General features: G+C 42.8%; 1 protein-coding gene across 1 annotated transcript; it reads right to left on the bottom strand.

Moving 5' to 3' along the window:
- Positions 1 to 356: 356 nt before the first annotated feature.
- LOC147133253 (insulin receptor substrate 1) lies at positions 357 to 14,484 on the bottom strand. Its single transcript, XM_086057006.1, has 3 exons — positions 13,814 to 14,484; positions 9,360 to 12,377; positions 357 to 6,049 (listed from the first exon to the last, which is right to left on the bottom strand). The coding sequence occupies exons 1-3, from the start codon at positions 14,160 to 14,162 to the stop codon at positions 6,042 to 6,044; spliced, it is 3,375 nt and encodes a 1,124-aa protein (XP_085913132.1). The 5' UTR covers positions 14,163 to 14,484; the 3' UTR covers positions 357 to 6,041.
- Between the last annotated feature and the right edge of the window lie 1,297 nt (positions 14,485 to 15,781).

The following is a 15,781-nucleotide window of genomic DNA, read 5'->3' as shown; positions in this document are numbered from 1 at the left end:
CACTATGAAAACAGCCAAAGGAAAACCTGTAAAATACAGTATCATTTGTACAATCTGTCCAATGTTTTGCAGTAGCATTGTCTGCGAGTTGACACCACAGTCTATCACAGAGCAAAGTTCAGCTGTACACATTTGCCGTAAAATGTGCAAACACAGCATTCAGCTGCAGTGATCAAGAGTACAACAAGGGCCACAATACAAACAAACTGAGCAGTCAGTGTTCCTGCATATGGGGTCAATGTGCAGGTGTCATGTCACTAAAAAATAATGATGTGGCAGATGGATTTGTTAATGGTTTGTACACAGCAGTATTGATCACTTTATGGTTTAATCTCTTTGAAAGTTGGAAGGTGTGCTGCTTGGTCTTGTACGACTTAACAAACCATCTGAACTCAGAGTATGGCTGCACAGATAATAAAAGTACAAAGTTATAAATTAAGTTTACATTTAACGAAGTAGCCATGTTCATGACTTCACAGTTATTTAATGTAGGGCTTGGGTGATCATGGGAAAAATATAATGGTTATGTTGATTAATATTGAAATCATGATTACTAAACACAATTATTCATTTATGCCAAACTTTAGTGCTTTTTCAACTACCGCAACGCAACTTTAAATATAACTTAAAAGAAAAAGCGAGAAATAAATGAGTATTAATGGTAATTAATAGTAATATTGAAATAAGAGCAATAAAATCTCGACCTCTTAGGGGCAGTGTGATGCAGTGACATAGATAAAAAGTGTAGAAGAAGAAAGTGATTGAACTTTATTAATATAACTCGTTTTTCCCATATTAGGCATAATATATACCCGCCACTATTGTTATTTTACCCGTTTTTATGTGTTACTACAGCGTTTGTGTGTAAATAATCATTATTTGAAGGAATATCACTCTCGGAACACAATGCAAATTGTCTATTAGCCCGTCAATAGTATTTTCCCTCCACAATTAGCATTAGCACTGGGGGTGTTTCTAAAAAGAATGTGTGGTATTTATATGTGTAATTCTTTTTGTTCTGTGTTTAGTTTTGGGGTAAACTTGCTCAGCCCTGTGTGACAACATGCAACACAGTAAAACGCACCTTTGTCATACTATGATCTTGCCAAAATACCATCTGTTAGGCCAGAGGAGTCTGGGATTAAAAACACAAAAGTCTGGCTAATACCTTAAAAAGTCCGACCAATGTTGCCTCATAAGAGTCTGCGCTTGCTAAATGTAAATGTTGCAACCTTGACTTAGAACACATGGTCAATAAAGACTCACAAATGTCCTTTTTTTTCCCCACTTTGCCTTTTTATATATAGAAAAAAGAAAACATTAAGGTTGTCTACATCACAGACAAGTATCGTCAATATTCTGTTTGGAAACAATTTGTCATGAATTGAATGAACCCCACGCACCCCAACTGTCCCGCCCCAACCCTCATCAGTGAACTCCTCTATACACGATATTTTACAGAGTTCCTGTTCAGTCTTTGTACATCAATATCAAAGTAGTATCAATAACTTTAAAATACATAGAATGCTCTTTCAATTGTAATTACAGATGCTATCTTGATTGTACATACAGTATCATTTCCCACACTTAGATTCTGGTCCGACACTCACAAGCAGTTTTACGGCGAAGAGCTTTGATCGATATTTTCCTCGTATCTGTTGATGTCCTGTCGTGCTCTTAGACTGTGAGGGGTTTAACTACCAACTGTTATGTCTACACTCCTCATGGTCTCCAGATTATGAGGTACAGTCAGAGAGGATCCATAATCCCTAATTAGGAGAGTAGCGCTGTAGAAATAACAAGTAGATTATAAAGGAGCACTTCAACCGAGTCAACTAGTTAGTTAATTATACTGGAAGTCTCACAGGCAGTAAAGTTGTCATTTTGAAGCACAAACCGCTGGCAGTGGCGGGCTATTCTGATTTAGACCACAGGTCAATAATAACCCGGTCAATAATTTAATGGGATTGTTTGAAAGACACTGACGAAGAGACAAATTCAAAATGTGTACCAAAGTGGATTTGAAAAGTCTGCACACACCTGTTCAAATGCTAGGTTTTGTGATTAAAAAATGACCGACAACTAGTACAACTCAAGTGAATTTTTAAAAATCTTTTCAATTGGGGAAGTAAAAATAAATTTAACTGGGCATGTTGCTGTGCTTGGAAGTAAACAATCGCATGTACTACAAATGTTGGCAGCTGCGTGCTGACTCCCATTTCACATGAGTTTTAATATGATTTGTTTATTCTGAACATATCCTCATCCCAATTATGAAAGGGAATGTGCACTTGTGCCAGCACATTATCTTAGTGATTTATTTTTAGATTTTCACAGGTTATATGTCACATTAATGGTGGAAAAGGTTTGGAAACAATTTATCTTAGTCTCGTTTTTTTGATATTACAAAAAGATGGCATTTGAACCGGAATGTGTAGAATTTGCATGTCCACTGTATTTGTTGAATGGGTCTCTTAGCTGGAAATGACAGAAGAAAGTGTCAAAGGATTGCTAAGAAGTCATGTAAAGAGACAACAACGGTGAATATATAGAAAAATATATCTCTGTAACACAACTTCTTAACATCATTTGTCACTTTTTGCGTGTGTCTTTCCACTTTCCAGTCTGCGTATACTCACTCAACAAATAAAATTCCCATTAACTCAATATTTGTCTTACGGTTTGTATAATGTGCTTGAGTATAATCTTTTCCATCACAAATACGATTCTAAATGTGGGAAAAGCTACCAGTGTGAAAAATACATGGAGAAAGCCTTCTTCCCTTGTACCCTGTATACACACAACCAGAAACATGCTGAGTTTGGTCATCATTGTTAGTGAAGCCTTCGGCATCGTTGTGTCCTGACCTTCGTTTTAAACCAGAGATGTAGTACATCCCGATTTATTGTATATTGTGTTTAATGTTTCACTTAAGCTGCAACTGGACCAAACCGGACTTCAATGGCTCTGGGTATGGTATGCAACTAGTCAGAAACTCACATGAACTTTATAAAAAACACTCTTTAAAAATGTTTCATCGCAAAATTAAAAACATATTTTGGCCCCGTAGCACTTCAAGGAAAGAATTACTTATTTGAAATCAGATTTAACATTTGTTTACAAATGCTGTATAATGTATTTTTGATTGTTTGGCAATTTGGCAATCCAACAGCAGCATAACCGATAGAAATAATACAAATAGTGAGAGCTATGAGAGAACCGGACTAGGTCTTGGGTTTGAGTAAAGACAGAAAGGAGCACTATAGTCACACATTTGGAGACTGAATCCACACCATAATATAGAAAAAGAGCACATACAAGCGTGTTCGTAGTGTTCTAGCCCAGGTAAACACTTAGCTGCTCTGAAGAGTTCAAATGACCTCCACTGATTTGCTTTGAGGTTCAAAATACACCACAAGCCTGAATCAATACATACATTTCATTTGCAGTAGAATATAATATGAGCCTGCTTTGTTAGTATTTTATATACAAGAGAATGACAGCTGTCAGGTAAAAACAATGCAGAAAGTCATTAAAATAGGTTTTACAATTCAAATGTATACAATTTAGAATCCTCATGTTGTCCAGTAACATTTTTTTAGGATGAAATAGCAGCCCATGTTCTGGAGTTGTTTTAATTATTATTATTATTTTTTGCTTCACTTTGTTGGGCCAAACCTCAACTTGACAAAGTCAAACAAGTGCGAGGGAATGCTTACATAGTGGCTTTAACTGTTAGGCACCAAAAAACAAAAAGATCATTTTCACGTTTCAGATAAACAGTAAGGCAATTAAAAAAATTATTTACTGATATCATTGTTTGTTTACTCTTTTTTTTTTCTTGTATTTTCACAACCCATTTTAAGATTACCTGTGTAAAACAGCTACAATCAAAAAAGAGGCACTTTATAAAAGAGTATATAGATATCTAGGCTAAATAGTATTCATCAAAATACTGTATGTATAGTGTATATCTTAAATAACATGTGTCACATTATATTCGTGTAAACTGTTATGCGAATGAGGAAAAACAAGCTGCAGTGTTTTAAATGCTGTTTGCTTGTATACTGTAGCATGAACCATAGTACAATATACAGATATTCTATTTTTTTTTCTTTTTTTTTTTTTTTTTTAAAAAGCAGTTGCCAAAAAATAATGTACACACTTCCTTTAGGAAATGCTACACGTTGTTTCAAAACATAATGCTAAAACGGGAACCTCTAAAAGCCTGTCTGTCATGTATTTAACTGTACAGTACTATTAACGTTCTAATTTTTTGGGACTGAAGGCAACTTTTGCACCGCTGTAGAATTCCGTTTGTGTGAGGTTCTTTCCGTTGTACTGAGGACACGCTGACCAACAATGCTGTAGAAGAATGTTATGCAAATTTGCCAATTGTTATGCACTGTTTGTACCAGGATGCATGCAGCATAAAAAGCCTTGGCAACTGGCAATAATGCATCTTAGAGTGGGGACTTGACAGGAGATGGTTAATTGAATCACATCAGGGGCTGTATGAGCATCAGGTCGAATTGTGTGCGACAGCCCCAGAAGTGGCCCAAAATGACAGTAATTACCAGTAAACTAGGACTAAACCGTTTAGGCTTCCAATTTTTTAAACAATACAAACCATAAAACAACCACAAGAGCACAAATGTGTTCTAATAAAGCTTGCCGCCGGGTACGCACCGAAGGAAAGTTGTATGAGCATTTATTTATTCCATATCCTACTAGTGCGCTGAATTGCATGAGTGCTAGTATGCTCTTTGTCCTCACTAGTAGCCTATGACAATCCAGTGCACTAGTGGAGTGCCTAGGGTGCACTAGTGGAATGAATGTCTATAGTGACATTTTTTTCCACTACAGAATTTCTATTTCACACTAGCAAAATAAATGTAATTTCATAATTAGTAGCATGCTGTTAGCTAGTGCAGTTTGCGTCACTAGGAGCATGTGTTTGTTCTAGTGCCCGATCATCTATAGAAATGTAATGCACTAGTGGGATAAAAAACATCACGAGTAAGACATTCGTTCTACTAGTGTGCTCAATTGTCTAACCGGTGAGGACTATTCGCGTACTAGTAGGATTTTGAGTCAATGCTCAAATGGTTTGCCAAACTGTGAATTCCAGCGACTAGGTGACAGTATTGATCTGCAAGGCCCTTCCAGTTAGTAGTTTTACTTTGTTGCAGTTTTGTTGATGTTAACTGGTATAAATGTTAGTTTTTTGTTTTTTTTAATTCAATGAATTCACTAATTGGACTTTGAACTTGGACCAGCAAGTCAATTGTGTTTGAATTTAAAGAATCTTCTGTCTGCTTTTTTTGTACATCATGTCACAGCCAAAGTGGTACGTGGGAATAAAACTTTTTTTTTTTTTCTTTACAGCTAAATAAAGGTCCTGAAGAAGCATTATGGCTTTAATGGCACCTGTATGTATTAAATTGGCAAATTTGACAAAGTGTATAATTGTGTGAAAGCCATATTTCCTTGACACGTTTTCAGAAAATGGACAAAGGATGGTGCTACGTACAGGACAAAAACAAAGCCTTTTGGGACTTGAAGCTGCAATAAGGCTCCATAAACTAAATGGACGTCACTACTGAGCCTTGAATGATCACATTTCATTACATTTGCTTAGCTACCAATCACAATGATGTCATTCTTGGAGGCAATCAAACCAAACGTGTGACATTTTTACCGACTTTATGGCTTTGCCCGATTGTCATAGTGCTTTAATCGTGTCAAATGGACATAAAGCCGACCTGTGAACTCACATAATCACACATAATCCTTTATCAAGTTCACATTGGATGATCAGAGCAAGGCATACAAACAGATACTTTCCTTAGCCCGTGTGTGTGTGTGTGTGTGTGCGTGTGTGCGTGCGTGTAGTGTGTTTGGCACATGTTTGGTTGTCAGAACATGGCAGACGGTTGAGGAATGGTTTCCCAGAGTTCCAGTGTTTTGGACTCTGCATACAGTTGTTTTGCGGCAACAGTTGGTCATCACGCTGCTCCCGTGCTAGACTTGAGCACAAATCAACAATCTGGAGGAAAACAATCAAACACAGGCAGGAATTTAAGTTGGGAAACAACAGATCGACTTATGTTCACTTTAACGATTCTCATTCACGCCGCTTAAAAGAATACTTTAATTTAATCTGCTTGTGTAAACATCACATGATGCGTGATATCTTTCGAGAATGATTTTGATGATAAGGGCCCAATACACAGTAGGTTCACGTGTTAATATTATGCAATTGCATCAGCTCCATGCTATCAAGAAAACAAATGAGCGTAGCAATAATCAGCTTGCAGTGGCCATGAATGTGCCCCAAAGTGATCCACTGAGACTAAACGACCCTCTCTTTATTAAAGAATTGCCTCATAAAGCAACTAGTTTGTACCTCAGGGGACACTTATGGATAAAAGTGCCCATACATCAATTTGACTCAGGCTGACCACTTGCTCCTTTCCCCTCCTAAGAGGAAAGTGATGGTGTGGAACTAAAAAAAACACAATGTTTCAGAGAAGATATCTTTTTCTTTATTTTTTTTCTTTTTCCAAAATTCTTATGAGGTGGATTTAATCAGTTAATTCTTAATACAGTGAATCATCAACAATTAAACTCCCTAATGGTTGTAAAAAAAAACAATTTTTTGTCAATAAAATCAGATGAAATGACAAAAAAAAGGGAAATGAATCCATGTGCCATTTCTTGCAAAAATCCTCGAAAGTGAATTCAGAGATTTGTTTGTTTGATTCGTAGTACTGAATGATGGCGATCTATAGTGTTAAACTGTTTGTAAACATTTTAGTTTCTCAGGTTTTTGGGGGATGTGGCTAAAATAGCACCCAGTGACATTTGGGCATCTGGCATAAGCCCCTGCCACTCTAACCTCGGCCACTACAGCGTGCAGGTAGATAGCTAGCTATGCCTACTCCACCAAAATGTATCTTCTCTGGATGCCACAATTTATAAATCAGCTCAGTGTTGTTATTTAAATTCTTGAAGCGATGCGTTTGACGAGCGCGCCGCTTGTCCACCTGCCGAGCGGAGGCCTGGACGTTTATTAGCTTCGAAGCTAGCATGTGAGCTAGCTGGCGCTTAGCAACTCTCATTGCGGTGTGGAAGGCCCCACGATGAACTGTGAGGTATATTCCAGCCACTGAAGGCTTTAAGCAGGTATATTTTCGCTGATTAAACATGTAGGGATGTGTCGTCATAAGATAGATAGTTTTTTCAAATTTTTCAGTCGGGTGGGTTTCACGCGATCTGTGGAGACAATTCCATGATTTTGAAGCCTCGTTTAATTTTTTCTTTTTTTAATCATTCAAATTTGACAGGGTTATTAACAACATGTTCATATGTTGGTTTAAAAAAAAGACTTTGCAGTTATTAAAAGATTGTGGCAGTTTTGACTCTTAATTTATTCAATTTCCATTATTTATCATGGAAAAATTCTAAATTCTACATCCAGACAAATCAGATCAGTCAACTACGAGTATGATCACAATAACCCTTTTGTTCAAAAAAACATTAGCAGCGATTCAGCAACGCCGGCGCCCATCATTACAGTCTTGTGCTATATTTAAACAGAAAAGCAAGGCTGGTGAAGGTTAATATTCATTCAGGCCATGGTGTTCTTAAGTTCTAGAAAAGGTGACAGATGTTGTGTTGCATACTTATTGATGTAAGTAAATCAAAGTGAGAAAGGGTCACTGAGGTCAACACTAAACCAACCTTTACTTTCAGAGTTCTGCAGCAGAACAATTTGCTCTTGATGCAACTCTAAGAATATAATGAATACATGGTGGGTAAACAAACATCGGAATTCAGTTATGATGTTCATTAAACATTTCACTTGGAAGCAATTCCAATGTAAGTGTTGAGCAGAATTAGCAGCATTGTGTGAGTGATGAGGCGCTTATCATTGTGCCCTGCATGCCGTATCTCGCATAGTACAACATTTAGCGTATAGTAGAAGCAGCACATCCAATCAACAGTCTCAGTGGAAAAACGTGTAGGGGCCAATGACGGAATATTACAAGCGCTTTCCTAACTATTCATGTTAAATGCATAAACACGCTGTCCCCAGTCACAATAAGTGGCCAATTACAGTATTATGATCACACATATGCATTAGAGGTATCAATTATGAAAATGTGAAATGTCTGAATAAATAAGATGCACAAATTGCGTGTTCCTGATGAATCATTGATGTTCCTGGTTTTCTATAGAGTAATGTACACTCCTCGGGCGCTTCAAATGCATTTGGGTACCTTATTAAGCCACATGAGATGAGCAATTATTAACTCTAACCATAATAATAAACAAAACAGATCAGTACTATTGTAAAATATATGACACCTCTCATATAGTATGTCATCACACTGTACAGGCGTAACTGATAAAGTGTCAGGTTAGTGTAAATTCGCCTCGCAAAGATATTATTTCTTGACAAGAGAGAGCCACTCGTCTCTAATGTGCTTCAGTACACTAGACCATCCATCAAAACCATTAACCATTACATGACTTTGAGCCGTGCATGGCATGATGGGAGACCTCGAGGCTGCCGTGTGAACCGGCGCGGTCGACAGCGCGCCCACACAGAAACACAAATACCTGGCCCGTGTTCCCCTCTGTCTATCACCGTTTGTGAAAGGCTCATTACCAGCAGCAGACACATCAATTGGCTTCGCTCTCACTCGACACCCACTTGTCATAATAAGAGACCTTGCAGACAACCCACAGCTTAGTGACTAGGCGCTCTAATGTAAGCAGCGGACTGAGAGACACACTCAAGTTTGGTCTGCAGTTCGCATCGAGCTGGATGACAGTCAAAAAGTTTTGTAACCAAATAGTTTGCAATTGTTGACATTAGTAATTCATTGGAGCAAATTCGCTCCCTTCAGTCACCTGGTCAAAAGTGCTCACTAATGTATTTATATAAATCATCTCATTCCAACTTTATGGGTGACGGTATGTTTTCTTCAGACTTAGTGATCTGTCAACTCTGGAAGGCTAAGGGATGTGGGTACTACTAATATGCACAGTAAATAGACTGAACCAAGTATGTCCGTCTGTCTATCTGCCGGTGTCCGTCCATTTAACCGGCCGACCTAACTAAACTAAGATAAGGTAAACTGAACTTTATATTACTTTGCTTTCATGATAACTATACAAGCAATTATGAATCTTTTTGGTGGAGGTGTCGACTACTCGCAGGTTTTCGTTATCTGCGGCGGTGTTCGGTCCCTATCGCCCGACAATGGCGGCGGTTTACTGTACCCGCTCAAAGAACTAAATAAATACGAGTAAACTCCAAACGAACCTGCGGCCCAATGAGCCCTTACCTTGATCATCCTGTCTGCCAATTTGGTGTGCTCTCAGTTCCTCTGACTTATAGAAGTCAATACTGGCGTACGTATTGAGGCTAGAGCCGGCACCACTGCCCATAGCGCCTGCGCCAATGTTGTAAGCGGCAGAGGAACGCTCAGCTCCCACTTGAGGGCTCTCCTTAATGGCCAAGTCAAGGTCAATATAGTTAAGGCCTTGTTCAGCAGAGGCTTGTGGAGGCGGCGTGTCAGACAAACTAGCCGCCTGACCGCTTTCCCACAGTGAGCAGTCCAAAGTGTGCCGGTGGCCCACCGGCTGGCCGCCCTCTGGGAAGATGTTGGTAGTGGAGGGTGGGTGACGAGGTGCAGAGGGAGGGGAGTTAAAGGTCTCTGAGTGGTGGCCCCGCCGACCCTGAGCGTCGGCCCGGACAAGTCTGCTGCCATGTTCAGGAGACTGGAAGGTCTTGACTGGAGAAAAGCCCAACCCTGTTTCCTCCCCCATGGACACAAGTGGACCTGAGTGGGTGGCAGGTCTCGCTGAAAGGCTGGCATCGGAAATGTTTTTATCAATCAACGAATTAAGGGCGTCTCCTGACATCTTTCCTTTGGATCGATAAACGGAGTTTCCGTCTGCTGCCAGAGATGATGTGCCGTGTTCAAGTCGGCCCTTGGGGGCGACAGCTGGTGGGCCCTGCGCGGGGCTGAATGTTGACCTTAGGGGTGTTGATGACTTCCCTATATCCATGCTGACATACTCAGCAGAGGTGGACAACGGTGCAGAGAAGCTGCGAGGAAGGTTAGCAGCATTGTCGGGAGCAAGGAGTGGCTGGTTTGAGGGCCGGAGAGTTCCGTGAATGACGGGTTGCGCTCGATCTGACCCTGCACATCTCCCGCCATTATACTTACTGTCTTCCTTAAAAGCAATACTGACATACTCACCGACGTTGTGAGCCGCCATCGGGGGCAGATTCTCTTTCACCCGAGGCAATGTGTTTGCTTTCGCAATGTCCGAAGACATACTGAGGGGGCGGCCCCTCCGTTGTTGCTTTGGGCTCTTGCAGCTCGATCCACGTTTTTGTAAGTGACGACTATCTTTGGTGTATGTTCCTGCACTCTTGTACAAACTTAAACCTTTCCCCGCTGATGTGGACTTGTCCTCCAGGCTTTCACTGCTGGCCGAGCTTGAGGAGAAGGAAGAGGAAGACATGGAGAGTTGGAAGCCTCCGGTTGGGCCCACTCCCATTTTATTTCTCTTGTTGTACCCCGCTCCTCCACTCATTCCAGCGCTATCACCACTGTCATTTTTGCACTCCCCTTTGTTTGGATCCTCCTCAAAGCGACTATAGAGGGTATGCTGATAAGCTCGCGGCAGAGAGAAGTAGGAATTAAACATTTTTGGTTGTAGTTGGTGCTGTTCAGGGTGGGAAGGTGGTGTGCTACAGGCAGAGCGGCTACTGACGGGTGAGACGTTCATGTAGTCGCCGGCAACCCGGCTCTCCATGCTCCCCCTGCTATCCCACGTACCCAGTCCTTGTAACTCAGTGGAGACGCTGCTATTAGGGGACATGACCATGTATCCCTCTGCGCTGGGCTGCCGCATGTGCTGAGGCGGGGACACACTGTTGTTCGGCGTCATGGCCATGTACTCATCGTCCGCAGCTGGCGACGTGACTCCAGGCAGCATTGACATGTAGCCGCTATCCGAAGGAGCTCTTGCATCTGCTTCTCTCCTTTTGTCAAATCTCTTTCTGTTCTGCCCTGCCACATCACCTCGCCCACACCCCACTGCCAAGCTGCCAGAGCCTTCTCTGTTAGCACTCTGTGACATTATGGCATATTCCTCCACATCCTCATCATCGTCTTTTCGAAGCTGAGCTAGTCGCTCGTGGGTGGCCAAAGGCAGGGAAGCTCTCTTACTTAGTAGTCTTCGTTCTGCCTCAGAATCCCGACTGGATGAGCGCCGAAGAATGCGCCTGCCTTTGGAGCGATGATGGGAACCAAGGAGCCCCTCTCGCTGACCCATGACGATGTAGCTTGAGGGCCCCTCTCCGTGCCCGTGATGGGCAGCCATACTGGGCATGAGCAGTGAGTGTTCACCAGGACTCGAACCGTATTCGTCAGAGGAGCCGTAGTCGCTCGGTGAACCTGAAACAGAAACTCTCTGAGACACGCGTGGGTAGGAACACACCGTCATGCCTCCCACCGCCGCGCCCACTAGACCACACTCAGAGCCGTGACCAGAACTGGAGGAGAGACTCGGAGCGGGAGAGGGAGCTGGGTTAGGCGTGTAACGCGCAAGGCTGAGGGTAATCTTTGCAGGGGTGGGGGCCCTGGTGGGCTTGGGCCTGAGCGTTGGCGTAGTTGAGCAGGATCCATTAAGACTCGGGCTGGAACTGGCCCATGTTGACCTGGTACTCGCTCCGCTCTCCTCCGACCTGGCCCCAATGCTTGCCGTTCGGGCTCGCGGGAATCCGTGGCGTGATGTTGGCGAGGTGCTAGTACTGCTTCCACCCGGGGTCTCTGTTCGGGCTCGCCTGGTGAAGCCCACTTGACTGGGTGGCAAATTGGAATGATGTCGGCGACTCGGAACACTGATGGGGTTTGAAGCGGTTCCGCCGCCACATGACGTCCCGACAGACTGAGATTTACTGCGTTGACGGAACTCCTCACTCAGCGCTTTCATGGCTTCCAGCAAGGTCTCGTGCATGTTCTGAGCCACCACGGAATCGTCCACTTGCATCCAAAACTCTCCGGGTCCAGTTATGGCTGAACGACCAACCTCGATGAAGAAAAAGTTCTCTGAATGGCCACATCTGCGAACATTCATCAGCTGCAGCACGACAGCGGCCACGTCAGAGTTGAGCTTGACAAAGTTGACTGTCTTGTCAGTTAGGCACAGGCGGTAGATGCCTACTAAGTTCCTGGCATGTCCAAGACCTTTTGGCCAAACTTTAACCTGCCACACTTCCTTGAAAGTTGGAATTGGAGATGGAGAGCTACACTCTCCACTGCTTCCATAGTCTTCAGGAGATTTACCTGTAAATGAAAAGAAAGGACGTGAATGAACATGAGGAACCCTTTCCCAAAAGATGAATGGAAATAAATATAGATAACACTAAAAATAGTAGTAGGATATCATCAAATAAATTCTACTGATGCCACCAGGTCTTCACGCGCTCCCCAACCAACGATCCGCGGCCTGATACCGGGCCACGCATATCTAACTGCAAATATTTACTTGCGGAAAAAAGATGCAAGCATAGGGAGAACATGCAAACTGCACGATTTGAACGCAGCAACTCTCAAATGTGAGGTCGACATGCACTATTATAGTGTGTTGCCTTTTCAAAAAGGCAAAAAGGCAAAAATCAAATGGCCAAATGATTAGAAACCTGAAGCGGTGCAGTTTTACACCACTGCAAACTACAATCATGTCAACAAACATATTGTTGAGTAAATTTTACAATTAGTTTATTTATGCTATGTTGTCTGTATAGCTCCATTATATTTTTTCTGACACACAAGAGTCACTGTTCATTTCTTTGGAGAACTGCAACATGAAATCTATATAATATGTTGAAGAAACCACTACAAGCCACGTTAATGGTTATTTCCAAGCAATACGCAGACGCCCATGAATTCAGGCAGATTAAACAGATGAATTCAACAAATGCGTTACAAAGCTTGAGACATCATTTCGAACAAAATGGGACTCTGAGCATCCATCAGTCATCACACAGCATTCATGTATAGTGCATGCAGAGCTGGGAAAGCCCGTCAGTGGGTGCACACTGAGGGGAAAAGGAGGGGTTGTGGTACTGCTCCCAGCATTGGAACATGAACGTAAACAACACGAGGAGACCCGCACTGAAAGACGATTTTTTTTTTTCAATCCCTTTCCCCCCCTCCCCCCCCCCCCCCCCTTTCCAACATGCAGCCACGCAGAGAGCACGGTGATGCTCCTGCACAAATGTAGGTTATTAGAGGCGGGCGGGCTCTCGGGGCTGTGCAGAAAAACAACAACACGGGCTGGAGCGGGAGTGCTCCGCGATAGGCTAGCGCTATATGATGCATCCCGTGGATGGTTGCTATATGCCCTCTGCGCCATGCAAAAAATAAGGCTGCACCTTACTTGGGATTTTACTACGTGTTATATTTGTCTGGGGCGGAATAAGCTGCTGGTTGGATGTGAATCCCAAATTTGCACAAGCAGCACATGCAAACCTTTAAACGCACCAGTTCACTTGGATCCAGTTGATTTAGATTGTTTTTAAATGCCGATAATTAGACGCGTTAAATTCATCTATGGATTAGGAGCTACATATGAACAACATGGGTTATAAAATGAAATGGAGTGCATCCAATGGCCCATGCGGACAGATGGGGAGCAAAAACAGCCTTAGGCAGGATGGGCCCGATGCGGAGACACACAGCAGAGAGCAACATCAATGATTCGACTTTTGCCATCTTACAATTGCACTGGAGGTCCAGCATGGCTTGGTACCACTCGTTTTGGACCTCCTCGCTGTCCGCGGCGATGGCAAAGCTCTCGCTACGCGTGTAGAGCACGATCAGGTGCTTGTTCTTGGAATCCGCCCGCTTGTTGATGTTGAAGCACGTCTCCAGGTTCAGCACTTTCTTGGGCACGGGAGATTTGCTGCGGAATTTCTTCTCGTTCTCGTAATACTCCAAGCGAGCGGGGCCACGCTCCGAGGCCGTCCTCAGCACGAAGAAGCGCCGGTGCATTGATTTGTGCTTGCGGAGGTAGCCGCTTCTCTGCACGTCTTCGAAATTCTGCAACTCGGCGCCTTGGTTCTCCATGGCCGACGCTTGACTAGAAAGCACTCGCGATGTCAAAAAACGAACAAGTCCATGTGGTCCTCGTTAATTAATCCATTGCAACTCCATGCCTCCTCCTTCTCCTCCTCCCCGCGTCCTCGCCGAAGTGTTCAAGCATGTGCGCGGTGATTAGGATGGAGAACCGAGCCGGAGTGTGCTTCCATGCACCATCCAGCAGCTGCAGGAGGATCGGAACAGCGTCCTCCGCAGTCCGGCTCGGTCCTGCCCGATCCAAGTCCGAAATACGCTGGGTGCACCTCAGCCGAGCGGCGACTCGACGTCTCCTCTCCTCCACCTGTCTGACTGAGGCTGCCCACAGTCTACAGACACACAGGTCAAGTTGGGCGGATTCAAACACGACATCCTGTCACGGTGTGCCACAATAAAAGTCAGATTGACTGGCTAATTTGAGTTCTTCTGTAATCGTATATATTGTGTTCAATGAGCCACAAATGGCCTGCATATTGTTAATAGTATTTTGTTGCCATAGTTTTATAAACTATAAAAATATTTTTAAATCAATTGATGAACTTTTAGGGTGAACCTAAAATGCACTTGATTGACACGGCAACTTCATTTGATCTGCTCTGACCTTGCACATGCCCAACAGTTATATTTTGATGCTTGCTGTTCTTTAACAAACTGCGAAACAGCAAAATTCCAAACAGGAGTTTGATCCAGCAATCGACCAATACATGTCCCAGGTTAATTAGAATTGGTCGTATTCAAACAATCCATGTCATCATCCGTTTCATATTTCGACACATTGAGGCTCTACCCCTGGTTGATGGTAACAAATGTCAGACTTGCCATTGGATCAGCTGTATATGGAAGGCCTATACAGTTTGTCATTTGCGCGAACCCCTAAAAAAGTGCTAATTTCAGCAAGACAAGACACAGTGAGTGAAAGTTTAGTCGAACTTGCCGACGGTCTGAAATTAGACGCGGACCGGCCTATAGATGACGGGTACTACTACCCCCCCCCCCTGAAAAAAAAGGCGAATGACATATGATGGAAAGGTACCCACGCTGCACACGGATGACAAATAACGGACACTCAATTTTTAGTAAAATGCCCAGCTCTGGTACTGTAGTATGTTTCTTTTGTAAGGCAATCATACAGTACTATATGGACACCTTTATTGGTATTTAGTCTCGCATAGAGTGTAATTCCAGTTACCGCCTTTGAATACTCTTATTTTGAAAGTAAGCTTTGTAAATTTCCCGGTGTTTTCTGGCTTGCTTTAGTTGACTCTCTCAATCTCTGTCAGACTGGCACGTTTAAGCCTGTGCCAGTCAAAATTCAGGGCGGCTTCAGGACACAGGAGGTGCGCCTGGAACACGATGTACGTCTGACACGGGGGCGAAATGAGCAGCTTCTTTTTTTTTTTTTCCTTTGTAAGATGTCCCCTAAATATAACAGGCATGAGCCTGATGCTGTTATAACCTATAATAAACGCAATGTACTTTTTAGATGGAGGTTTTTAATAACATGGTTTCCATTTGGGCATAGGCTATAACAAAACACTACATATGGAATTTTTAAGTGCCTGTAAACAAAATCCTGAAATGTGCATCATGGAGAAATTTCATAAGATACA

This window comes from Filicampus tigris, chromosome 17, assembly GCF_054856515.1.
Source record: "Filicampus tigris isolate MCC_2025a chromosome 17, RoL_Ftig_1.0, whole genome shotgun sequence".
Taxonomy (NCBI): Eukaryota; Metazoa; Chordata; class Actinopteri; order Syngnathiformes; family Syngnathidae; genus Filicampus; species Filicampus tigris.
This window is presented reverse-complemented; position numbering and strand designations above follow the sequence as displayed.